Source organism: Sphaerodactylus townsendi, linkage group LG11, assembly GCF_021028975.2.
Source record: "Sphaerodactylus townsendi isolate TG3544 linkage group LG11, MPM_Stown_v2.3, whole genome shotgun sequence".
Lineage (NCBI taxonomy): Eukaryota > Metazoa > Chordata > Lepidosauria > Squamata > Sphaerodactylidae > Sphaerodactylus > Sphaerodactylus townsendi.
In genome coordinates, this window is record NC_059435.1 from 78329108 (window position 1) to 78353942 (window position 24835).

A 24835-nucleotide genomic window follows, 5' to 3' on the forward strand; every position below is an offset into this window, starting at 1 on the left:
TCCGGGCGAGAGGGAGGCACGTGCAGAGCTGCCCCGGACTGCCTTGGGCCGGGCGGGAGGGGGGGTGTCCCCTGCAGGCCCACCCTGCGAGGCTGCTGTTCTGCCCGCGGTCTCCTCCCACCTGCAGGCCGGGGCAGCAGGACTCGGCCCCTCCCTCTCGCGTCTCCGGCGAAGGGGGCGCTGAGCCGCGGCTGGACATTTGGCCCCGCCCCCACTGGTCCGCCGCCCGTGGGAGCGCAAGGGTTAAGGAGCGGCCGAGGAGGAGGGGCGAGGTGCTCCCGCCGCCTCCCGATTGGCCCGCTCCTCCTCCAGTCCCACTGGCCCAGCGGAGGGGGGGGGGCGCGCAGCCAATAGGCGGCGGCGGCAGCGGCAGCCGGTGCCCCCTACGACCCTGCTCGCTCCGCCCTTCTTTGCCGGAGTGACCGTCGGCGCAGCCAATCGCGGAGGCGGACCTGCCGAGGGGAGGCTGGCCTTTGCTGCCCCGGCTGGCGGAGCTTCCCCGGCCGCTGGGTCCGCCGCGGGGGGCGCCTTCGGTGGGTCTCCCGGCAGCGGGAGGGGAGGCGGGGCGGGGCGGAGAGGGCTAAGCAGCCCGTCGGGGCGGGCGGGCGGGGGGTTCGTTTTCTGGAGGCGCCCCCCCTTCCCCGGTGGCCGCAGCTGCAGCCCTTGGCGACCCCGGCTCGAATCCGCCCTCCTGCCGCGGAAGCTCACGGGGCGACCCTGGGCTGGTCTGGAACACCCCGCTCGGCCCACCTCGCAGGGCTGTGGTGGCGAGGAAAAGCAGAAGGGAAGAGGGACGTCGTTCTGGCGGCCGCTGTGAGGCTCCGCGGGGTGGCGGGGGAGAACTGCGTGCCCGCCTGTCCGGGCTGGCTAAGCGGAGCCGGGCGCCTGCCCAGGCCTGGTCTCTTGGGGGCCGCAGATGGGGAAAGTTGCCGAGTCTCCCGGGGGGGGGGGGGGGGGGTTGCTCCGAGGAGCTCCTTGCTGCCGAGGGGTCCTTTCTGGCTCCTGCACACCTGTCCACCTGACGCCCCGCCGCGCTGCTTCAACGCCGCGGCAGAGGGCCCGCACGCACCTGTTTGCTGCCTTGGATTGGGGCGGAGGGGTCTGGCTCGGGGGGGCGGGGTCAAACTCCTCTGTTACGAGAACCAGACATGGCCGGGCTGTCACTTGGTTGGCCCGGGCGCTGGGGTGGGGGTGGCTGCCTTGCCTGGGTGCATGTGCTGGTGGGCTGGCCACTTTCAGAGGTCTGTCTCATCAGCCAGCTGAGGCACCCCCCTTCCCTATTTGGCCTGCTGAGGCAACCCCCACCCCCAGTCAGATTGGGAATAAGGGAGGGGTTGGCTCAACTGGCTTGCAGCCTTGATTAGCCCCCTAAAGGGGCCGGATGTGCCCCCTGGGCCATATGATTGACACCCCTGGTCTATCTGTTGTTTTTGGGGTGGGGCAAAGTAAGAAACAGAAACACACACACACACCCCACACACACACCTTTGGCTTCTGCCTGAGGGCCTGGGGCATACCTGCAACCACGTGCCTCATGCCTTCTTGCTGTAGTACGAGAAGGGTAAGGAACCTTTTGGAATTCTCTTCCTTGCAGGGCTGGCTCTCAAGGGGCTGAAGGGGCCAGTATTGGAAGGGCTGCAGCATCAATTGCAGTGTGTCAAAGGAAGGCATGCGCTTCTTGGGCACGAGCCAGAGCAGCGTGAAAGGGGTCAGAGGTGGGACCCCCCATATCCTTTGCTGAAGAACCCTCAGCCAGGAGGTTTTCAGGATCAGAACCCTGGATGTCTTCGCTGGAAGTGGCCAGCCAGGAGCAGGACTCCCAAAGGGGGTGCCCCCATCCCCCATCCTTTCCAACTAATAGAAGGTGGGGGCTACACCTTCGAGGGTCCATAACTTTGGACCCCCTGAACCAAACTTGGATGGTATAATCAGGAGAGTCTTCTAAAGATACCCTTTGGTGCTGCTAGCTTAACAATTGCACCTCTGACAGCAGGCGCTCCCCAAATTTCCCCAGATTCTCCTTTTAAATCCAACCCCTTCAGCATGGACTTAAAGGGAGAATCTGAGGTCCCCAGTTTAAACATTGAAATTGATGCTGTTTCAGGGTGTGGGAGAATCCACCCCCAAACAGCATCACTTTCAATGTTGTTTAACTAGGGACCCCAGATTCTCCCTTTAAGGTGGATTTAAAAGGAGAATCTGGGCTCCCTAGTTGAAACACCATTGAAAGTGATGCTGTTTGGGGGTGGATTGCAGCATCGCAGCGGCTGCCCATGGGGGGGTGGTGGTGCAAAATTCAGATTTTGCACCGGGCTCCATTTTCCCTAGCTATGCCTCTGCCCAAAGTGGAGGGCAGAAGGGGCTGCCGGCTGGGAGCCCAGCTGGGGGGGCAGGGGAGTCTGCTATCCCTGGCCTTGGAGAGCTGCTTATAAGCCCTGAGGGTGGGGCTTGGGGCGTGGCCACACCACCGGGGGTGGGTGGGGGTGTGGCCATGCCCCCCAGAGCCCCCCCAAATCTATACGTCACTGGCTGGTGGTGTCTGAGCGATGCCAGGACTGAACCTCCTGGGACCTTCTGCCTGCCAAGGCGGCGCCTGGCGACGACGGTTGTGCCCGCCCTGCCTGGCTCTCTCCCCTTCCTGTTCTCTGCTTCTGGTCGTCCTGCCCTCCCAGTCCTACTGAAGCTGAAAAGATTGCCCCCTTCTGGGTGTCTTCTGCAGAGAGGCCCCACAGCCCAAGAGTCAGCGGGGCAAAACATGGCGCTCCTTCTTGTGCTTGGTACTTGATCTGTCCCCACTGCAACAGAGCTCATGGGGCGGGGGGGGGGGGGGGCAGCAGATGGAAAAGCAAGGTAGCTGTCTGCATAGCAAGGCATCCCTCTAATGAGCATTCGTGTTTTTTGGCACCTGTTCCTTTAAATCCTGGTTGAGCATAATTTCCCCCTCCTCTATGTTTTCACAATAGCGGTCCTGCGAAGTGGGGCCGTGGGTGAGTTTGCGATAGGCCCAAAGTCACCCAGCGAACTTCCATGGGAGAAGTGAGGACTCCAGCCTCGGTTGCCTGGGATCCTGGGCCCCCTCTCCACCCGCTAGGCCACGCTGGCTCTCATTCCCCTGGCAAATGCAGGCTGTCCGCTTCACACGCGTCCTTCCATGAGTGTAGGCTCATGCTGGCACGACAGCTTTGCATTCCCTGTTTTTCACGGAGCCCCACAGGCCTTTTCATTTTCAGTTTCCTGCCTGCTGAGGAGAAGGCAAACGCAGCTCTCTCTTCAAACCTCTTTTTTCCTGGTGCATGTTCTGGGCTGGCCCCTCCCCTGGGTTTCTTTCCTGCCTTAAAGAGACGGGGAGAAGGTGGAGGAGTCTCCTCCGTGTTGACGCCTGTGTCTCTGTTCACCAGGGGATCTGGCGTAATGGGAAATGGAACCGATAGAAGAGCTCGGCCTCTGGAACCTGAGAGAGTTGGGACCAAAGGAGACCCTCCTGGACATGGGTGCAGGTGTGTAGCTGGATGGGCAGTAAAGACCAGCTGGCTCTCCGAGTCCGGGCTTTCCGAAGGGCTTTACATGTTACGCGTCTGTGTGTTCGGGGCAGGGCCAGGCACGTGGTCTTTGGAGATCCGTTTCCGTGCCTTCCTCCGCTGGAGGCATCCAGGATCTGGGATCTGTTCACTGCCCTCTTCTGTCCTAACCCAGCAATGCAAGGAGAACCGCTGGAGGCTTAAGCCACAATCCAGAGACCAGGAGTCCCCCAGGGCAGGGCGAGACGTTAAAAATATATTGTCTCAGCAGGGGGAGGTTGGTTCATTAGCCTGTTGCAGCTTTTGCAGGTCACTGCGTAGAATCTAACTGCTGTGAGGAGGCGATATCTTCATCGGGAACATGGCAAGGCAATGCTGGAGACAGAGTCGAAATACAAAACAGCATTGAGCAACAGAGGAGCGTTGTTTTCCTGCCTGTACTGCCTTGACCTTGATTGTGGTACCGTTGAAACTTCAGCACAGTATTTAGAGAGGCTGGTTTCTGTGTAAGCCCCGGGAACCATTTTGCCACAGGTGCTGGCATCATGGCACCAGGCACAGCCTATCTCTGGATGTGTGAACTTCCCTTGAGCAGTTTCAGAGGTCGACAGTAGAGAGCTTGAGTCCAGGAGCCCGTTAGACTTGAACAAGGTTTTCCAACTTGTAGTTGACGAAGAGACCTGTCTTTGGCTGTTGAAAGTTGACATCCCCCAAACTTTGTTGGTCTCTGAGGGGCTCCTAGAGTCAGATCTAGCTGTTCTCCTCCTGAGCAGAAACTCTTGAAGAGTTCAAATGAATGCTGGTCGCTGGCTGAATGCTCAGAAAGGCTAGATTGAAAAAAGAGAGTCAGGGCAGTGTGATGGTCAAGTGTGCTGGACTGGAGACCCGGGATGCCCGATTCCTCCACTTGAAGCCAATTACAGTTCTTTCAGAACTCAATCCACCTAGAGGCTGGATGGTAGACTACCCAGGAAATCCAGGGCTGCTACACAGAGGCAGGCGATGAAAAACCACCTCTGAATCTCTCTTGCCTGGACAATCCCATGGGAAAGCCAGGAGTCACCCTGATCTGGACGGCTCAGACTAACCTGATCTCATCAGGTTTCAGAAGCTAAGCAGGGTTGGCCCTGGTGAGTGCTTGGATGGGAGACCACCAGGGGAGTCCACGGTCACTGTGCAGAGGCAGGCAATGGCAGACCACCTCTGTCACAGGGCCACCCTAAGTCAGCTGTGACTTGCCAATGTACACATGCAGTGAGATGGGAAAGCTCTGGTTTTTCGGGGCTTGATTTAACAGTGGGCTGGACCCTCGATCTCCATTCCACCCTGTCTTTCATCAGTGGAGAAGGAGGGCTTCTCCTGGCAGAGAGAGACCTCCTTCCACCGAAGGGTTTTTTCCCCCCACTGGAGGCCGCCTGAGCAAAAGGGAACCAGTCGGGCCGCCTCAGGGGGCGGGAGTCACAAGTTCCAGCCCCGTATCTGTCTGTCACTTTTAACCTGCTTGTTCTTCACAGGAGTCAGAGTGGCCTACCTGACTCCCTCCTCTCCCTCCATTTTATCCTCTCAGCATGCTGGGGGGTAGGTTGGGAGCAGCCCAAGGTGCATTGCACAGCAAAGCAATGGTTTTGCCGTTACCTAGCACTCTAACCACTACACCCTGCTGCTGCTGCTCGTTTGTCAGCTTCCTGTAGTTGGGCTTGGTGATCAAGTGCCTGGTCCAGTCCAGCTGTGGCCATGGCTGCTGCTTCAGATCCCAGGTCAGAAACTGCGAAGGGATCCTTTTGCCCCCTTTGAAAATGCTTCTGCTTTGATCTTACAGATGTCCCGCCCTTGGCTAAAATCAAGAAGAGAGGAGATGCAGAACGGAGGCCCAGAAAAGCCCGCCAGGCGAGGCGCCACCTGCCAGCGAGTCGGGAGGCGGAGGAGTTTTTCACGACTCCGCAAAGCGTTGGAGATCCAGCCAGCCCCAGCGAGGGTCTCACTAGAGGAAGGAGAAGTCTTTGGCAGGGGAGACCTCTGTGACGCCGGGGAGTCAGGGGGGGATTTGGTGGGAGACGAGGCGGTGGTCTTCCGAGTTGGGGAGGGCAGGGCCAGCCCAAGGCTGTGTGCAGCGGAAGCTGACTTTGCCTGCAAGGAATGTGGGAAGTGTTTTGCCTGGAGGTCCTCCTTGAACATCCACAAGCGGACCCACACGGGCGAGAAGCCCTTCAGGTGCCACACCTGCGGGCGGCACTTCAGCCAGAAGCCCAACCTCCTGTGCCACCAGCGCCACCACACCGGGGAGCGGCCCTTCAAGTGCTCCAGGTGCGAGAGGAGCTTCCGGCAGAAGCAGCACCTGGCCAAGCACCAGCGCACCCACGCCCGGCCCCGGCCCAGCCCTCACCCCTGCCCCGAGTGCCAGCGCAGCTTCAGCAACAAGGCGGTCTTGCGGCTGCACCACCGGGCCCACGCCCACCACCGCCAGCTGGCCTTCCGGGAGCTGAAGAAGGCCTACAAGGAGACGGTGGCGTGGCAGCGGGAGGAGGCCCAGGCGGGGCTCGGCTGGGTGGCCCGGCCCAAAGGCCGGCGGCGGGGGGTGAAGAAGTTCATCTGCAGCGAGTGCGGCAAGGGCTTCACCTGGTGGTCCTCCCTCAGCATCCACCAGCGCATCCACACCGGAGAGAAGCCCTTCCCCTGCACCGAGTGCGGGAAGAGCTTTACCCAGAAGCCGAACCTCCTGCGGCACCTGCGCTACCACAGTGGCGAGAGGCCGCACTCGTGCTCGGAATGCGGCAAAGGCTTCACCCAGAAGCAGCACCTGGTGAAGCACCAGCGCACACACTTGGCGGAGAAGGGGTTCCGGTGCCACGCCTGTGGGCAGAACTTCCCCACTAAGGGGGCACTCACGCTGCACCAGCGGGCTGGCCATGTGGGGGCCGACTTCCTGGCTCTGGAACTGATGGCTGAGAAGGGGTGTCTGCCACTTGGCCCGCCAGGACGCCTGGACGACATGATGGGTTCCCTGATGGCCAGTGGCCAGAGGACCTTCCGGCCACCCGATCTCCTGAGCCACCCGAGCGACGTGGATGGGCAGCCAGTCCTGATTGTGGAGCCCGGCACCCGGCCGCAGGCTCTGTCCCAAACCAAGAAGGGGGTCTTCTGGAAGCCAGAGGTGCCCAAGCCGCCCGCCCCCGAGCAGAAGCACTACATCTGCAACGAGTGTGGGAAGGGGTTCGTGTCGTGGTCGGCGCTCACGATCCACCAGCGGATCCACACGGGGGAGAGGCCCTATCAGTGCGGGGAGTGCGGGAAGAGCTTCAGCCAGAAGCCCAACCTGGTGAGGCACCAGCGCTACCACACGGGGGAGAAGCCCTACCCGTGCGCAGAGTGCGGGAAATGCTTTGTCCAGAAGCACCACCTCACCAAGCACCAGCGGGTGCACCAGAAGGGGTCCCGCCAGGGCCTGGCACGGACCGTGAAGGTGGAAGGGCCGTAGGGAGGCGCTGGTGGGATGGCCAATTTTTGCCTTTTGGGAGCCTGTTCGGAGGTGAGGAGCGGGAAGACGGGGCTCTGCCTTTTCTCAACTCTGAGAAGATTTATCGGGGAGTCCTGTCGTGCCCATCCTGTCAGCGTCTGGCTTGGAGGGTGTGCGCATGCAGCGCAAGACTCGCCCCGTGGAGTTGATTGAGCCGTATCCCCCGGAAAGCCACCTGTGGGTGACTGAGGTGCCACAAGAGGTTCCATCCCAAGCAAAGTGCAAATCATCCCCTTGGCATGAAGACTCGACTCCTCAAAAGGAACTCTCTTCAAAAGGGGTTTCTCTTGATTCCTCACCTGTGAACGTTTGGGAGATGCTCTGGGGACTTGTGACAGAGCCATAAAACTGTGCTTTTCCCTCAAACGCCTTGGACTGTGACCTTAAGCCCCCTTAAAACAGAGACACGGGCCTGGTTGGAGAGTGACTCCAGGGGACCAAGCCCCTTTCCCATGTGGTGCGGGGCTTGCGTGATGTACTGTGGACTCGAGGCTGCTGCCTGGGGTGCACAACCGCCTCGCACGGGCATCCCGCCTGCTTTACAGGGGAGACCACGGGAGCGTGCTTCTTAAGACCTGTGTTTTGTATGGTTTTTGTCAGTGTCACCTGCCTTGGTTGTAGTTATCTGGGAGAAAAGCAGGTCTACAAATGCATTAAATAATTAAGCTAAACGGAAAGCCCTATCGGAAAGTACATTTGGCTTGTCAATATCATGCACCAGTCAATTCTTACTTCCAAATGAGCCTGGAATCCGTAATGTGTGAGGTGTTATCTAAGTGCATTTAAACATGGGAGTGTTTGTAACTTGAGAACTGGACTGTAGAATGAAATTGATTATTATTGGAAGAAACGAGATGAATTAAACATCCGTGTAACACGCCCCTGTCTTCTGTGCCTGGGAACTGTGCCCCAGGGAGGGGGCTTATTTCTTGACCTTATAGTCAACCTTTCTCACTGAGCCCCAAGCTGGGTTACGCAGAGTAATTGTATTAAAGGGGGCTCGGTATTCTCCCCCCACCCCCGAGGCAAACGAGGCTGTTTTTTACGAGTGTGTGGGAGCCCCTCAATAGAGACCTGTGATGCTAAAATTGTAAACTTTACTTAAACTAACCTCTCTGGATGACTTCAGGACAACTGTATTGGGAGGGGGGGCTGAGCACAGACACCACTGAACAGCGCTTCCCACCCCCCACTCCTACCCCCAGCCTGGAGTCTCCTGTGCCCCTCTGGGAGAATCAATCCCTAATCAAAGTGATTTAAAACAGCAGTTAGGGAGGAAAAGTGACCATTGATTCACACCAAAACCGATTGAATTAGAACTAAAGAGAGCTTTAATGAAGCCTCAGCGCCCCCCGCCCCGAGTTACATTTCCTATTTATTTCACAGTATATTACTACTTAGAATATAGAGCACGATGCATTCCTTGTTTCAAATAACATCTTCAACAACACCTCTTTAAATCATATATTGCCTGATTTTGGACAGCATAATGCATATGTTTCCAGATAGTGTCTCTTGCTGGCTGCAGCTGAGGGTAGATGGGAGTGTGTGTGTGTGTGGGGGGGGGCAGGATCAGGACTGGCAGGATCTTTTCAGGGGTCCTTCCCACTTTAGGCTCCCCCCTCCTTTGCCCAGCGGTGCCCGTGCCACAAAACCATCCATTGCTGCAACCAGGAGGAAGGGCGAATTAGTACTGAGTGGCCAGTTCAAGAGTAAAGTCACCTGGATCAGGTGATGGCTGGGTGGAGGGGGGAACTTTCCAGTCCCTGCACCCCCACCTCAAGAGACTTCAGAAGTGTTCGATCTTTTGCCCTGTCTGGGGACCAAAAAGATTTTTCTTTACAAAGAAAAACAGCCAGTCGTTGAGAAACTACAAAGGGGACAAGGGGGGAGTGCTGTGCACGAGGCTGCGCACACCTGGGGGGTGTGTGAAGAAGAGTAGCCCTCAGGGGCGCTCCCCCTTTCCCTGCTCCCCCGCGCCCCCCCTCCCACACTTACGTTAGTTCCTTTCCTTTTTCAGAACTTTTTCAGGCTGCAAAAGGCCTGTTTGCAGTAAAAATGTCCTGAGGAACTACAGTTCCCAGGAGACTTTGCGGCTCACAAGGTCTCCTGGGAAGTATAGTTCCCATCAGACTGTTTTTACTGAGAACAGGCCTTTTGCAGCCCGAAAAAGTTCTGAAAAAGGAAAGAAAGTAAGGTCAGTGTGGGAAGGGGGGAAGCAGTAGGAGAATATAGAGAGCAGAAAATTAGATTGCGCTTTTAGGCGCAGCTTAGTTTATTGCTACACCTCTGCAAACAGCTCTTCATAAATTAATACAGGGGTCATAAGAACATAAGAACTAGCCTGCTGGATCAGACCAGAGTCCATCTAGTCCAGCTCTCTGCTACTCGCAGTGGCCCACCAGGTGCCATTGAGAGCTCATGTGCAGGATGTGAAAGCAATGGCCTTCTGCTGCTGCTGCTGCTCCCGAGCACCTGGTCTGTTAAGGCATTTGCAATCTCAGATCAAGGAGGGTCAAGATTGGTAGCCATAAATCGACTTCTCCTCCATAAATCTGTCCAAGCCCCTTTTAAAGCTATCCAGGTTAGTGGCCATCACCACCTCCTGTGTTAAGAGTCAGTGTTAAGAGTATTGTGGAAGGCTTTCACGGCCGGATTCAACTGGTTGTGGTGGGTTTTCCGGGCTGTGTGGCCGTGGTCTGGTGGATTTTGTTCCTAACGTTTCACCTGCATCTGTGGCTGGCATCTCCAGAGGTGTTATCACAGAGGGAAGTCTGTTACACACTGTGTCCAGTGACTGTGTTTCCGGCCACGCAGCCCGGAAAACCCACAACAATCAGTGTTAAGAGACTATTTCTTTGCATTAAATTTGCACGTCATGGTAAACCAGACTATTTTCAAAAGGCCTTTTGTAGCTGAAAGCGCACACATCCTGACTTAATTTTGCCAAGTCCCCTTTTCCAGCCTGCACCCTCCTCCTCCTTGTGTGTGTGCCTGGACCAGAGCCAGGTTGGGAAGGGTCTGATGTTCTTCCTCTGGTCCTCCCACCTTTCCATACCTGTGTTCTTTTGCCAAATGCACCTTCCTCCCCTCCCAGGGATGCCGCGGCAGATGATAGCCTCTGGAATCGAGTACGAGGAAATCAATAAAAAAATGGGACTGTCACTAAGAGTTTCCAAGGCTGTAGCCCACAGATGCGAGCAAAATGTCGAAGGAGAAAATGCTACTGCTGGAACATGGCCAGAACCTTGGCCCGAAGAAAACCCACAACACCCCTCTAATAAAATGGGATGCTCAACAATCAGATGAGACAACCCCCCCCCCCCCCGCCTCCTCCCCACTCAGCCCTCTTGAGCCCCCCCCTGTCAGGCCACCCCTAGTCTGGGCTGGTAAACCTTCTGCAGGCTTCCCAGCCAAGGCAGCCCACTCCCACAGGGCCAAGTCACATGAAGAAGAAGAAGAAGAAGAGGAGTTTGGATTTATCCCCACTTTTCTCAGCCATAAGGACTCTCAAAGAGGCTCATAAACTCCTTCCTTTCCTCTCCCCACAACAGACACCTTGTGAGGCAGGCCGGGCTGAGAGAGTCTGGACTCGAGAACTGGGACTGGCCCAAGGTCACCCAGCAGGCTTCATGTGGAGGAGCGGGGGAATCAAACCTGGTTCTGCAGAGTAGAGTCCCCTGCCCTTAACCACTAGGCCACCCTGTCTGTTATGTTCGGCTGGCATGAGTTGAGCCCCCGGTGTTCAATTGTCCCGAACGACGACAGGAACGACCGGACCCTCTAGCACAGACCCGGCCCGGCCCCCCACTGGGGGTTTCTGGTACGCGTGACCCATGGAGATGCCCACGGCAGCCCCGGGCACGGGAAGGGACCCACGAGCCACCCAGCTGCGCCGCCCCACGCCCTGCAGAGAGGGGGAGTCAAGAAACACTGCTGGGAGGGCGAGGAGCCTCCAGACCACCGGCGGGAGGGGGCCTGGCTTGGCCCAGCCTGAGGAAAGTCCAGCGGCTCCCCAATAAAGCGATGGGGGGCTCCCCCCCCCAGCCCGATGCTCCTCCTGGCGCAGCCTCAGGGCCGAGGGGGAGCACAGCACTGCCTTCCCCCGGGCTACTGCAAGCAAGAGGCGCGGCTGCGTTGCCCCCCTGGCCGGACTGCCTCGGGGGCCGCCTAGCCAGGACTTCCAAGAGAGAGCGTGGATCAAAGACTTCCGTGCCGGGCGCGGCCTGGCTGCCAAGAGGGGGAGCCGACGGACGGACGCGCGCGCTCCCGCCCCGCCGCCGCCGCCCGGGCCTTCCTTCCGGGCCAGCCAGGCGCGTCAGCCTGCGGAACCGCACCGGGCTCCTCGACGGCGTGGGCAAGCGGCCAGGCGCGCAGGGCGAGGCGAAAGGCCGGCGCCAGGAGGCGGAGCGGCGAAGGGCAGGAAGCGGCGCCTCCCAGCCCTGGGCCGCCATGCAGCGCGCAAAGCCCCGCGCGGGGCTGGCGCCGGCCTCGGTATCTACAGCAGCAACAGCAGCAGCAGCAACCGCGGCCCCGGACGAGCAGGCGGCGGCGGGTGAGTGGCGGCCGGAGCCCCCGGGAGCTGGGCCGGGGAGAGAGGCGGGCGCCTCCCGCAGCCCCTCGACGGTGGTCGCCGCTGCAGCCCTGTGCGGGCCGGAGGGGCGGCGGGGGCGCCGTTCGGGAGGCGGCGCGGGGGAGCGCTGCTGCAGGCGCTGCGGGCCGGGCCAGCGCACGTGGCCCGCGGAGGGGAGGGGTGGCGGCGGCTGCTGCTGCTGCAGGAGAGCCGGCCCGGCCAGCGAGCCCGACGGAGGCACTTCTGCCACGGCCTGGCCGCCTGACCTTGGGCGGGTCGCGTCCCCCGGCCGGGCCGGCAGCGGCGGGGCGCTTCGGAGCGGGAGAGGCGGCCAAGGGCTCCCCCGGGGTCGGCCTGTTGGGGGGGAGGGAGGGTCACGACTGCCCCCGCCGGCCGCCCCTTCCTGCCAGCAGCCCCGGCCCGAGGGAGGGCAGGGTGGGCGCTGCCTGCCCGGGACGGGTGAGCTGGCGGTGCCGGAGAGGCTGCAGTGGCGCCCCCGGGCGCTCACCCGTGCCCTCGGCCGAAAAACTACAGGCCCCAGGAGGCACCGCGCCTCTGCGCCATGCGGCCTGCCGGGCCTCTGCCGCGCGGCATTCTGGGGCGCGTAGTCTGCCTGGGCAGCGGAGGCTGCCGTTCCGCTGACGTCACCGCCTTCCGTGGGGCTGGAGCGAGCCCGGCTGCGGGTCTGGCCCGGGCAGGAGTCGGCGTGTCTGGACCGGAGTCGCTCCGCCTCGTGTCGCCGCGTCTGTGCGAACGCCTGCTGGGGCCGGGGGGTGGCGCTCCTGGGCAGGGGGGGGAGAAAGCGCGCGCCCCATCCGCGTGCCCCTGGGTGCAGCTGGCAGCGCAGGAGCCTCTCATTCCCCCAACCCCGCACTGCAGAGCCGTGGGTGCGGATCCTGCGGCCGGCGTCGGTTTCCTGGGTCCAGCAGCCCCCTCCTTGTGCGTATTCTGTGCCCAGCGGCCCTGCCTGCCGCACCTGACCTGGGGCTTCCGGGCCCTTCGCTGCTCCTAGTTGAGTCTGCAGGCAGAACTTGAAGGGGGCGCGAATGGGGGCGGGGGGGGCGGGGAGTGCCTGGCCTGGTTCCTGGTCCGGGGCTTGACTTCGGAGCGGAGAGGCCAGGCGGGGGGGGGGGGGGCGGCTTCTCTTTGCTGGCTGGCCATGCTCACAGGTGCCCGCTGTGCTTTCTCTGCAGGAGGCGGCCGGCCCATGGAAGGGGAGCCGGGTCCAGAGGGCCCCCCGGCCCAGCAGGGCTCCCCACCGGCAGAAAGGCCCTTCCTGTTCCCCGCCTGGGAAGAGAGCTCGGGGGACGAGAACGCCCTGGTCATCCACAGCCAGGTGGAGGAAGAGGAGCACAAGTGCCTGGTGTGCGGGGAGAGCTTCCGCCAGCCGCTGGGCCTCCTGCGGCACCAGAAGCAGCAGCACCCCGGCGAGCGGGCCTTCCTCTGCCCGGAGTGCGGCCGGGGGTTCAGCCTCAAGCACAACCTCATCATCCACCAGCGCATCCACACCGGCGAGAAGCCCTTCGGCTGCGGCGTCTGCGGGAAGCGCTTCAGCCTCAAGCAGAACCTGCTGACGCACCAACGGGTCCACGCCACGGCCACCCCAGCCCCCACAGCGGAGAAGCCCTTTCCCTGCGCCGTCTGTGGGAAGAGCTTCCGGGAGCAGCGGCTTCTCCTGGCCCACCAGAAAGGGGACTGTGGGGGGGCTGCCGAGGAGAAGCAGGAGACCAGCGCGGTCCCTTCGCGGACGACACACGGCAGGGAGAGGCCCCGCTCGGAAAGCGACTGCGCGGAGACCTTCCTGCAGAGGCCGTTCCGGGTCAAGCACCCAGAGAAGCCCCACCGGAATGGGGCGGCTTTTGCGGGCCGGGAGTGTGGGGAAGACCTCGGCTGCAAGGGCGGCCACCAGCGAATCCTCCAGGGGGGCCGGCCGGGGCAGCGCGAGGAGGGCAGGAGGCGCTTTGGCCAGAAGGAGGGGGCCGACGCTCCTTTCCACTGTCTGACGTGTGGGAAGTCTTTTGCCCAGAAGGGCAGCCTGGCCACGCACCGGAGGAGCCACCCGGGAGAGGAGATGCTCAGCTGAGCGGGACTGGATGCGCTGCGGAAGCGGTTGCTGGGGGAAGAGCCTCCTTCTGCTGCAGGCCAAAGGCCTCTGGGGACGGGGAGCGCCAGGCGGCTCTGCGGGAGGGGGGGGCATCCTGGGTGTATACTTGAAGAATGGGAGACCCCCGCCGGGCTGAGGCTGCCACAGGATCCCTTCCCAATGGAACTCTAGAGATTCAGGGGGCCCAGAATCCCATCTTGTGTGAAATGGGAAGGTAGCCGGGGGGCTGTGGTAGAACAGACCCTTTCCTCTCAAAGGCCTCCATCCCATTTTCTCCCTGGCTTGTCTGGAGGGAGGGGGTGGGGGGCAGGGCAGGCTCTCTTCATACACCGTTTTTTTTTTTTGCTGTTTTCCTGTCGACTGGCCAAAGCTGTGTTCATGCACATTTCCCCCATTCTTGTACAGACTCGGGACCATGTCCTCAACCCCTTTCTCTGCGATTGTTTTCCATTATTTCCTTTGCTGTCCTCTGTTGCTCATGCAGGTACATGAGATTTGCTAAGCAACTCTTTCCCCCCACCCCAATACACGCACTGGACATTTCAGTGACCGGCTGCTCTGTCCCCTTGGTCCTGTGGATCAGCTGTGTCCTTGGGAGGATGCCAAAAACAGACGCTGTTCCCTGGACGCAGATGCTTGGGGGGGGGGGGTTAGAGTGGCTCTCTCAAATTATTAGGAATGACGTCACGCCCCTGGAGTGGGTCTAGCCGAGGCCTTGTGGGAGCTCTTCCTTCCCTGCGGCCTGCCCATGTCAACCCACCAGCGGCTCCGTTCCTCTGGGAACAGGAGGACACTTGCGTTGGCAGTTAAGGTCTGCAGGCCACCCCAGGGCAAGACGAAGTAAAGGCCAGTAGATTTGGAGGTTGGAGGAGGTTGCATCATGTACGCAAGAGTCCCTAGGAAGGAGTTCCAGTGTCGGGGTCCACAATTATGGAGATTGCCCGTGGAGGAGAGAGGAATTCCTGGGGCTCAGGCTTCGTCCCAAGAGCCATTCGGAGAGAGGGAAAGGCCAGGTGATGGGAGGGGCGTGTCTGGGGGGCTTTGGGGGCAGGCAGAGTCCGGAGCTGCTGAGATGCCAAAGCCGTTTATGTGCTCCACGTTTCAGAAAATATTCTGGGTTGGGAGAAGAGAATCTCTTATGATGTTGCTAGAGAACCATTAAGGGGAAAAAAAACTTGTATTTTGTTTTAAGCCTGGGTGCAGCCTCTCTTAAGCCACATCAGAGAATCCTCCTTCATGTCGGGGAGATGCTGAGCTTAGGAGCTGTCGCTCTGTTCTGCTTTGGGGGGGCTTCCTGTTCTGACCACTGGGCAGCATGGCCTTCAACGGCTGACACTGTTTTACTGAAGCTGCTTTCCTTCTGTCCTTGGCAGTGTCCGGTTCCCTGTTTTAAATCTCCAGTTGACCAAGTTTGCCAGTTAACTTGTTACATATATTTAAAGTATTTTAAATGCCCCCACAACTGGCAGATTTCTTTGAACCCCCCAGTTCACGTTGCAGCGCAGCTGTGCGGAAGAAGAGCCCATTCTTTTTCCTGTGTCCTTGTTGCGCTGCAGTCCATGAATTCCATTCCGAATCCTTTATTAGGCATCTGAAACCTCGAAAACAGCACCGGAATTAGAGTCCATTAAAGACCAGCTGAAAGATTCCGCTGGGCCATTTTAGTGGAAGTCTTCAGCCAGGCCAACTAGGGCGGGGAGCTGCTCTCTGCTGGTGCCGAGGGGGCTTTGGCCCGGGGGCTTCCTTGTGTTCCTGGAGCAAAATGCAGGTTGCCCTGCTCTGCGGCCCTTGGCTGAGTGGGTGTTCCTGGGTGATGGATGGGTGGGAAGAGGGTGGCAGCTCACGTATTCCTGTTAACTTGGATATAGAGTTGTGGGGTGTTACCAGAGTGTGAGCCATGGAAGGAACTCCATCTCCAGAGGTCCACTGAAATCCAGCATTGTATGCAAAACCCAAGTCCAGCAACAGGCTGAATTCAGCACCCAAAGCACTTGCAGTGGCTTACCAGGGGTGGCCCATCAAAACCCTGCCTGGGACAGCAGGGGTTAATCTAATGTCACCAGCTTCCAGCCAACCAAGAGTCCCTCTTCAACTCAGGAGGAGTGTAGTCTTAGAAGGTGCAGGACTTCTTTCACCACCAGGAGAATTAGAAGGGGCTGAGGAATTAGGAGTGGGCTAGCCTGCCGGATCAGATTCTTGCTGGAGAACCCCATTTGCCTTGCTTGCCAGGAGGGGCCTGCCTTCAACTCTCCTCACAGGCAGCCTGCATGGGATGTCTGACGTCTCTAGAGACTCACGTGCACCCGGAAGATCAGTGGTCCAGGGTCCTCCCCAGTCCCACCAGTATCCCAGGCGATGCCCTCTGGAGTCCCCCAAGAAAGGCCAACCCTCTCTCCTTCCGCTGTGTGGCCATTGGACCCTCTCACCAAAATGCAATTTTCAGGTGGACGGAAAGCAAGAATTTGGCAGAGAAGCCAGGCAGTGGAAGTTGAGGCAGAGCGAGGGGTGGGCTTGGCTGATGGAGAGGGTTTCAGTTGGGGTGTGGACTGTAGATGGAAGGGGTGATGTTTGGCTGATGCACCTGACATCCATTCCAGACCTCTCCCCCCCGCCCCCCCAATCCCTTGGGCCTCTTTCTCTGTTGAATAAAATTCCATTTGCCTACACTCCTGTTCTTGGCTACGATGTTTTTATGTTGGATGTGGGTTCAGCCGTGAGGGCCAGCTGGGGTTGTCAGCTGTGGGCTAGGGAATTCCTGGGGGGTTGGAAGTGGAGCCGGGGAGCTCTTCTGCTGGGGGAGCTCTCTGGGGTGGGAATGGTGGGTTTTTTAAGGAGAAGGGTTGGTTTGCTCCCTTGTTCTGTGCTACTTGTGCAGAGAACGTGCCGCACATCGTCCAGGACTGTGGCAGATAAGGGGGCATCCCATTTCCCAGCCAGCCCTACTCACTGTTTAACTCGCCTGGTTATTGCCAAGCTGCCTCCCTGATGCTGTGTGCCCCCCCCCCACACACACACACCCTCCTGTCAATCTCCTCCCTAAATGCGCAGTTACGCCTCTCCCGAAGAGCTCGGATTTCTGCTTATTTCAGATTTCTATTATTCCAGTCCTTACCAGACGTTTATCCCAGTTTTTTCACTCGCTCACACTGGGTTGTCCACCTTGAATCTCAGAGCTTTCTTGTACAGATTTTTTCACCCACACAGGTTCATATACCATCCTTCTCTATGCAGGCTTGGGGCAGTTTTGTGGGCATTTTATTTTTATGGGTTTGAGGGGTATCTTGTTATGACTTTCCTTTCTGCTGGGGAATGACCTTCGTGGAACGGCCCGGCTGCCTGGCTTCATTGTTCCGGGCCTGTTGGAGACATTTAGTATCCCCTGCTTGGGAAGAAGGAATTGGCCAGAAGGGGGAGCAGCTGACCCCTCTTTATTGTCCTTTGTTGACGGGAAAACTTTTAAAATCTGTCTATCACCCATCTATCTATAGCAGTGGTGGCGAACCTATGGCACGTGTGCCAGAGGTGGCACTCGGAGCCCTCTTTGTGGGCACACGTGCCATTGCCCCAGCTTGGGCTCTTGGCAGTGGCATAGCATCAAGGGAGCGAGGGGTGCACAACACACTGGGCGCATGCCCCTGCGAGGGCCAGGCAAGTGCATTTCAGGGGTGTAATGGGGTGTTTTGGGGCGTTCCAGGGCACGGTGGGGGGAGACGGGGTGTGAGCAGAGGCGCAGGGCGCACGCGTGCCCTCGACGCAATTTTCCCTTGCTCCACTCCTGGCACTCAGTCTCTAAAAGGTTTGCCATCACTGATCTATAGTCTGCCCTTCCTGCTGGGACTCAAGGTGGATTACAGAGGGTGAGTTAAGACAATTGATGGACGAGACACACAATAGACAATGAAATAGGATTTGGGTTGTAGAACCAACCTGAAAAAGCACAAGTGTTAGCACTGACACATTAAATGATGCAAAATTACATAGCAGGATCCAACTTACACAGCAGCATAGACCGCAATCCCTGACCATTTGTTTAAACAACTTTGCAAATTATCTTGTGCAGTGCTACCTTGATGCCTGTGTAGAAAAACCCTCTGGAATAATTCAGTTTTGCATAGTTTGTGGGAGACTGGGAGCCTTCCACTAATTTGCAGCACCAAATATCCGCATATTGGGGTGCAATTCTGAAATATCGATATGTAGACAGAGCGCACCCTGACCGGGTAGTCCGATCTCCTCAGACCTCCGCACAGCACAAAACAGCAGCTTTGGAAAAGATTACATAAAGGGGGGGGGGAGGGATGCGGGTGGAATGGGTGTCCAAAAGCCTCCCAACACTGAGGGAAAGTGGGGGAAACTCTCCTCTCCAATAGCAGCCATCCATACATAAGGCACAACCAGCATCAGGTAGAAGAGAAGAAGAGTTTGGATTTATATCCCCCCTTTCTCTCCTGCAGGAGACTCAAAGGGGCTGACAATCTCCTTGCCCTTCCCCCCCTCACAACAAACACCCTGTGAGGTAGGTGGGGCTGAGAGAGCTCCGAGAAGCTGTGACAGCCAGCCCAAAAGGTCACCCACTTGGCTGAGGTGAAGTAGTAGGGGTGCTTGAGGCTAAATCCTACAAGATTCCCCAGAGGAAGCCTCCACACAGAGCTCAAGGTGGCGGAAGGCAGGGGAATCGGCAACCCGTTTCACTCCAAGATTAGATACACGAGCTCTTAACCTCCTACGCCACTGCTGCACCACTGCTGCTTAACCCCCTACGCCACTGTAGTTCACTGTCAGGTGAAGAGTTAATAATTTTGATGGAATTGAGTTCCTTCTTTTCTGCTTCTGTTCTCCATTTTATCCTCTCAACAATCCTGTAAGGTAGCTTAGACTGAAAGCGCATGACTACTTGAAAGTCACCCATCAAGCTTCTACAACAGAGCAGGGATGTGATCCTGCATCTCCCGTATTCTAATCCGATGCTCTGATCCCAACATCGCCTGCCTGGAAAAGGAAACGGAAAACCAGGAATTCAGGAAATTCTGCGGGAAACTGAGAGAAGGTTTTGTGAAGGAACAGGCCTGGGGGGGGGGGGGGGGGTTAGCTGCTGCCCACCAGCAAAGTGCCCCCACTAATCAACACGAGTGGGTTTCCTTAATCAACAAGAAGCCACTGGATTCCCCAGCTAGGTAATCTCTACGCTTCACTTCACTTCACTTTATTTCAGTTCCAGATCACAACACGCAATTGTTCTCTTTACAGAAACAATAATAAATGAAGTAAAGAGATTTGCTGGACAAGGCAGGCTTATCTGCGTGAGCACCAAGGCACCTCCCTTGGAAGAGAGTGGTTTGACTCCAGATTTGAATTCACCTCAGTGACATGGACCTGGCAGAGAATGGAAGAGGAAGCCAATTGTGATCGACACCAGCAATTTTTTTACTCTGATTTCACTGCAAGTTCTCCTGAGATTGACAGCTTGCCTCTGTCCCTCCAGCCGAGGCCCCCGCTGCTCTGGTGCTGGTGACCCAAATACACCGTTTCACTATCAGTCAGCAGAGTAGGCGAAAAAGATCTTTAGCAAAGAAGCCCAAGAACACATGATTGTCCTACTGAACCAAAGGGAGGATTTGCAGGGTGAAAGTCTGAACCAGTATGTAGAACATAACAGACAACAGGTGGAAGAAGAAGAAGAAGAAGAAGAAGAAGAAGAAGAAGAAGAAGAAGAAGAAGAAGAAGAAGAAGAAGAAGAAGAAGAAGAAGAAGAAGAAGAAGAAGAAGAAAGGAAGGAAAGGAAAGAAGAGAAGAAGAAAGAAGAAGAAGAGAGAAGAAGGAAGAAGAAGAAAAAGAAGAGAAGGAAGAGAAGGAAGAGAGAGCGACTTTATTTACAGTCAAGCTGTTAGATGATATATTACAAAATCCTCAAAGAATATCTACAACAAAACAAGAATGCAGATCTCTCTCCCGGATTCCAGCACTATCCATCTATATATCATTATACTTTGTAATCACACCAAACAGCATAAAAATACTAAACAAAACAAAAATATCTAAGGGGGATATCATATTCAGATCATTTTTTTCTTTTTCATTATGAATAGACAGAATTTTGCTACCCATTTAGTAATATTCTCCTTCTTATCAAAACAATATGTCATTTTGTGTAGTAGATGTGACAGGCATTTTTTCCTTGCCTCCTCATAAAGGGGACACTTGAATAACATATGCTCTATAGTTTCTACAGAATTCGGAGAGCAAGAACATAACCTTGCAGCGTAAGGTATCTTTTGATATTTCCCTTCTAAGACAGCAGAAGCAGACAACAGGTATGTCCGGGAGGTTAGATGTGACTGCAGCTACCGATTTCTGTGGTTTTAACAGCAGCGAAATAGGAGAAGAGCAGGAAAAACCAACTGAGGAGCCACTCACTCAAATGGAGGAGATGGTGCAAAAGAATCACCACAAGTCCTAGCGGGGCACCAGTGGCCAGGCCGTGGCTCGTGAGTCACATGTGGCTCTCTTGTGCAGCATGCAGCTGGGGAGGCTGAAGCTGGTGAAGTGGATCTCCCTCCCTCCTTCCTGCTGTGCCCGTGGCTGCCTCTGGCCACATTGCTGCCTTTTGCTAAGGGGCAGGCAGGCTGGGAGGACCACCCTCAGCCTGGGCTTGGGCATCGGAAGAAGCGGGTGCTCCTCGCCAAGTGCAGCCAGAGGCCAGCCTGGGGGCGCAGCAGCAGCACAGTCCAGCAGCCCATTTTCCTACCCCATTTTTGGAGGCAGCAGGGAAGAGTGGAGTGCAGGAATCGGCTGAACTGAGATTGGCACTCGGCTCTGCTGGCTGCCCCGTGACCTCCCTCACCTTCTTGGCGCAAGAAGCAGCAGGCAAGGGCCGGATCCAGACGTCAGCTGAGACAAACTCTTATCCCCCCCCCCCCTCTTATTACAACTCTTTCTACACTTTTTAAACCAGCAAAGCTCTGTTGGGAAGGGTGGGATATAAATCGAAAAATATTAAATAAAATAAATATATACGTCCACATTCATTTCTGGAGATCTGGCAGCTGCTTGGAGGCACAAGTTTTTTGTAAATAGCTTTTAAAAAGAGAAATATAAATTGCTTTAATTTTGGTCCTTCAACAGAATACTTTAAAACAGTTGGTATTTTAAACTGCATATTTTAGTTGTGTTGTATAGCTGTGTACCTGCAGCTCTGAACGAGCCCATTAACTGCCTTATTGAATATCTTCGATGTGTACAGAGATTCATGGCGTTGTACACATTTTAATCTGTAACGAAGTGTGCATGTAACAATAGCAGGCAAAATGTCAGGAGAAAATGCTATTGGAACACGGCCACACGGCCCGGAAAACCCACAACACCCCAGTGATTCCGGCTGTGAACACCTTCAACAACACATAGAATTAAATTTTGTTTGTTCCACTCCCCCCCCCCCTTTTAATATTTGTTGCATTACAGTAAAATTTTAGTGTTTGATTGTTGGAATGTTCTAGCAGCCATCTGTCGGTTAATTCAGCCAATTTGAATGAAAAGTTTTACTGTATTAATTGTATATGTTTTATGTTGGAAGATGCCCTAGAGTATACCCACCAGGAGAAGGGCAGCATACAAGCCTCCTCCTAAATCTGTGATTGGTGTTTGGAATATGCTGCCACAGGAGGTGGTGACGGCCACTAACCTGGATAGCTTTAAAAGGGGCTTGGACAGATTTATGGAGAAGTCGATTTATGGCTACCAATCTTGATCCTCCTTGATCTGAGATGGCAAATGCCTTAGCAGACCAGGTGATCGGGAGCAGCAGCAGCCGCAGAAGGCCATTGCTTTCACCTCCTGCCTGTGAGCTCCCAAAGGCACCTGGTGGGCCACTGCGAGGAGCAGAGAGCTGGACTAGATGGACTCTGGTCTGATCCAGCTGGCTTGTTCTTATGTTCCTCCTCCTCCTCCTCCTCCTCCTCCTCCTCCTCCTCATCGAGGGACTCTGCCTGAGAAGAAGGAAAAGTCCAGTGTCCCGTGCTGAGAGTTTATAATTTGCTTAGTCTTACCCAGCCAGTGCGGCTTTGGGGAGATGGTGGGTGAGCCCCTAACTTCCCTGCTTAGGGCTCTCTGCCAGATTTTTCCACCTGGGCTCTTTTATAGGAAGTCATCAAACGCTGGCCCTGGAAGAGACCTTGGGGGTCATCTAGGACAATTGCTCGCTTAATGTAGAAATTAACCAGCTCTAGAATCCTGAACTGCCGGTCATCCAGCCTCGGCTTACAGTATCTGCTATTGTTTAGGGGAAAAGAACTGTCCTCAGCCCACTGAGCTATGAGGTAATGAAGGGTGGGGAAGAGAGTCTTGCTGTAGGAGGCCGGAGATTTTTTCTCAAAAGTCTCTTCCCCTTTACCAGCAGTGTTGAGGGGAGGGGGTGTTCGTCTCAGCCCTGCCGATGTGCGTGCCCAGAAAGGTCAGGCAGCTGCGCCCTTTTGCCTTTCCTGTTTCCACACTGCTCTGCTGCTACTTCTGCCCGGCTGGGCTTCCTCCAGAGGGAGGTCCCTGCAGAGGCTGACCAGTTGATATCCTGCCTTTCTCTCCCAGGGGCCCCAGAGTGGCTTGCAAGACTGCGCTCCTTTCCTCCCCCTCATCCTCCGAAGGACAAATCTGTCCAGTTGAGAGGGAGTCACTCACTGAAGGTCACCTTGTGGGGATTTGAATGGGGGCCCTCCCAGGAGCAGCAGTGGCGTAGGAGGTTAAGAGCTCGTGTATCTAATCTGGAGGAACCGGGTTTGATTCCCAGCTCTGCTGCCTGAGCTGTGGAGGCTTCTCTGGGGAATTCAGATTAGCCTGTACACTCCCACACACGCCAGCTGGGTGACCTTGGGCTAGTCACAGTTCTTCGGAGCTCTCTCAGCCCCACCCATCTCACAGGGTGTTTGTTGTGAGGGGGGAAGGGCAAGGAGATTGTAAGCCCCTTTGAGTCTCCTGCAGGAGAGAAAGGGGGGATAGAAATCCAAACTCTTCTTCTTCTTCTTCTGAGTCTGACATTCTAATGACCGCACCACACGCCGGCCTCTCCCTTCCTCTTGCTCTGTCTTGGTGGGGGGATTGGAGAGGTGGGCTTGCCACCTAGTTCACACTCCTCGCCCCCCCCCCCACACACACACATAACTGTACACAGAAGCAAATCTCATTAAGTTCCTTCCCTTTTTAAGGTTGTACATCCTAAAGAACTGGCCAAGCTAGAAAAGCCTGGATACAGTTTCAGGAGGAAGTCTCCTGGGCCAGCTGTGCGATAAATGAATTTCTTGTAGGCTGCGGTTTATGTTTTCTTTGCGAATAGTCCATGTACGGGTGGAGTAGGTCTCCAGAGAGCATCACAAGAGCCGGACTCCTTGCTTCTCTTCTTGGGGTAACAATAATCATGCTGGTGTCCATTTTGCAGGCAGCGCAGCACAGTTCTCTGAACCAAAACATTTGCAATGTAAAGTTTAGCACAGATCCAGGAAGCGGCTGGAGCTCTTAGCAGAGAGGGCTCTCGCTCAGCCTCCGGCATCTCAGTTAGGAGGACCAGGCAGGAGATGATGGAAAAGGCCTCTGCTGGATTCTCCTTGCCCTCCGCGGCAGCCGCTCCACCTGCTTCCAGAACACTTTTCTAAAAAGTGGCAATTGACATATCTTTAGAGCATTTTAAAATTATAACTATCTGTTAGATTCTGGGAGTTCCTAGGTTTTATTTCTAAAAAGTTACATCTCCAGCCCCCTCTGAGCAGAGACGTGAGGGGAGAGCCACATCTCTGCAACAAAAAAGGCACGGCACTTTGAGTGTGATGTTAAGAACACTTTCCCAACAGCGACCCCCCCCCCCCACGCACACACACTGTTGCGTAGGCATCAGTGGGACTCCGGTGGACCGCTTAAAATGGCCCTGTCAACTTCTTTTTTTAAAAAAAACGAAAGCTGGGGACCTCATAGACAGACGGTCACAACATTACAAGGCTATACGAATATTCAACTGCTGATCTTTTTTTAAAAAAGAAGACATCCGGTGGTATCGTAATTTTTTCCTGGCTGTTGTGGATATTTGAGGGCCACGGTCTGGGAGTACTTTTTCCCCTCGGCCAACATGCTAGACTTGAGGGCATCCATTGAAGCGGATGTGTGGTAGATGTAGGGCAGACCAAAGGAATGGCTTCTTTACACAGCCAGGGATTCACACTTGCGTAACTTGTGGCTAAAGGACGCAGCAGTAGCAGCGGCCCCTGGCACAGGCGGCTTTAACAGGGGATCAGACCCATGGGGGACAGGCCAGGGACGTAGGTATAGATTTTTTATGGGAGGGTTCTGGGGGCAGGGCCACGCCCCCACCCACCCCTGGGGGCATGGCCACACCTCCCCAAGCCCTGCCCCTGGCCTTAGTGCTTATAAAAGCAGCTGTTCAAGGACAGGGACAGCAAACTCCCCTGCCCTGTCCTCCACACCAGCTGGGCTCCCAGCCGGCAGCCCCTTCTGCCCTCCCCTCTGGGCAGATGTGTAGCTGGGGAAAATGGAGCCCTGTGCAGAATCTGAGTTTTGCACACACACACACACACACCCCCATGGGCAGCCGCTGTGATGCTGGAATCCACCTCCAAACAGCATCACTTACAATAGTGTTTAAACTAGACAGCCAAAATTCTCCTTTTAAGTCCACCTTAAAGGGAGAATCTGGGGTCCCCAGTTAAAACAACATTGAAAGTGATGCTGTTTTGGGGTGGATTATCCCTCACCCTGAAACAGCATCACTTTCAATGTTTAAACTGGGGACCTCAGATTCTCCCTTTAAATCCATGCCAAAGGGGATGGATTTAAAAGGAGAATCTGGGGGAATTTGGCGGGTGTCTGCTGTCAGGGGTGCAATCGTTAAGCTAGCAGCACCAAACTTTCAGGCTGTCCTTAGTAGACTCTCCTGATGATACCACCCATGTTTGATGAAGTTTGGTTCATGGGGTCCAAAGTTATGGACCCTCAAAGGTATAGCCCCATCTTCTATTAGCTCCCATTGGTCCCCTGGACCAAACTTCACAAAGCCTGGGTGGTATCAGTGAGAGACTCTCCTGATGATACCACCCTGGTTTAGTGAAGTTTGGTTCAGGGGGGCCAAAGTTATG

General features: G+C 56.2%; 2 protein-coding genes across 7 annotated transcripts; both read left to right on the forward strand.

Annotated features, from left to right (window-relative positions):
- The first annotated feature begins 420 nt into the window (after positions 1 to 420).
- Positions 421 to 7911, forward strand: ZNF775 (zinc finger protein 775). 6 transcript variants are annotated; one of them, XM_048510744.1, is made up of 4 exons: positions 446 to 533; positions 1595 to 1864; positions 3399 to 3497; positions 5338 to 7911. In XM_048510744.1, the coding sequence occupies exon 4, from the start codon at positions 5338 to 5340 to the stop codon at positions 6991 to 6993; it is 1656 nt and encodes a 551-aa protein (XP_048366701.1). In that variant the 5' UTR covers positions 446 to 533; positions 1595 to 1864; positions 3399 to 3497; the 3' UTR covers positions 6994 to 7911. The 6 variants fall into 6 exon arrangements, with proteins under 6 accessions (XP_048366702.1, XP_048366701.1, XP_048366700.1 ...); XM_048510743.1 differs by lacking the exon at positions 446 to 533 and adding an exon at positions 555 to 813; XM_048510747.1 differs by lacking the exon at positions 446 to 533 and adding an exon at positions 555 to 813 and having other exon boundaries at positions 1595 to 1715.
- LOC125440670 (endothelial zinc finger protein induced by tumor necrosis factor alpha-like) lies at positions 7151 to 13822 on the forward strand. Its single transcript, XM_048510530.1, has 3 exons — positions 7151 to 7213; positions 10801 to 11587; positions 12799 to 13822. The coding sequence occupies exons 1-3, from the start codon at positions 7151 to 7153 to the stop codon at positions 13686 to 13688; spliced, it is 1740 nt and encodes a 579-aa protein (XP_048366487.1). The 3' UTR covers positions 13689 to 13822.
- The last annotated feature ends 11013 nt before the right edge of the window (positions 13823 to 24835 follow it).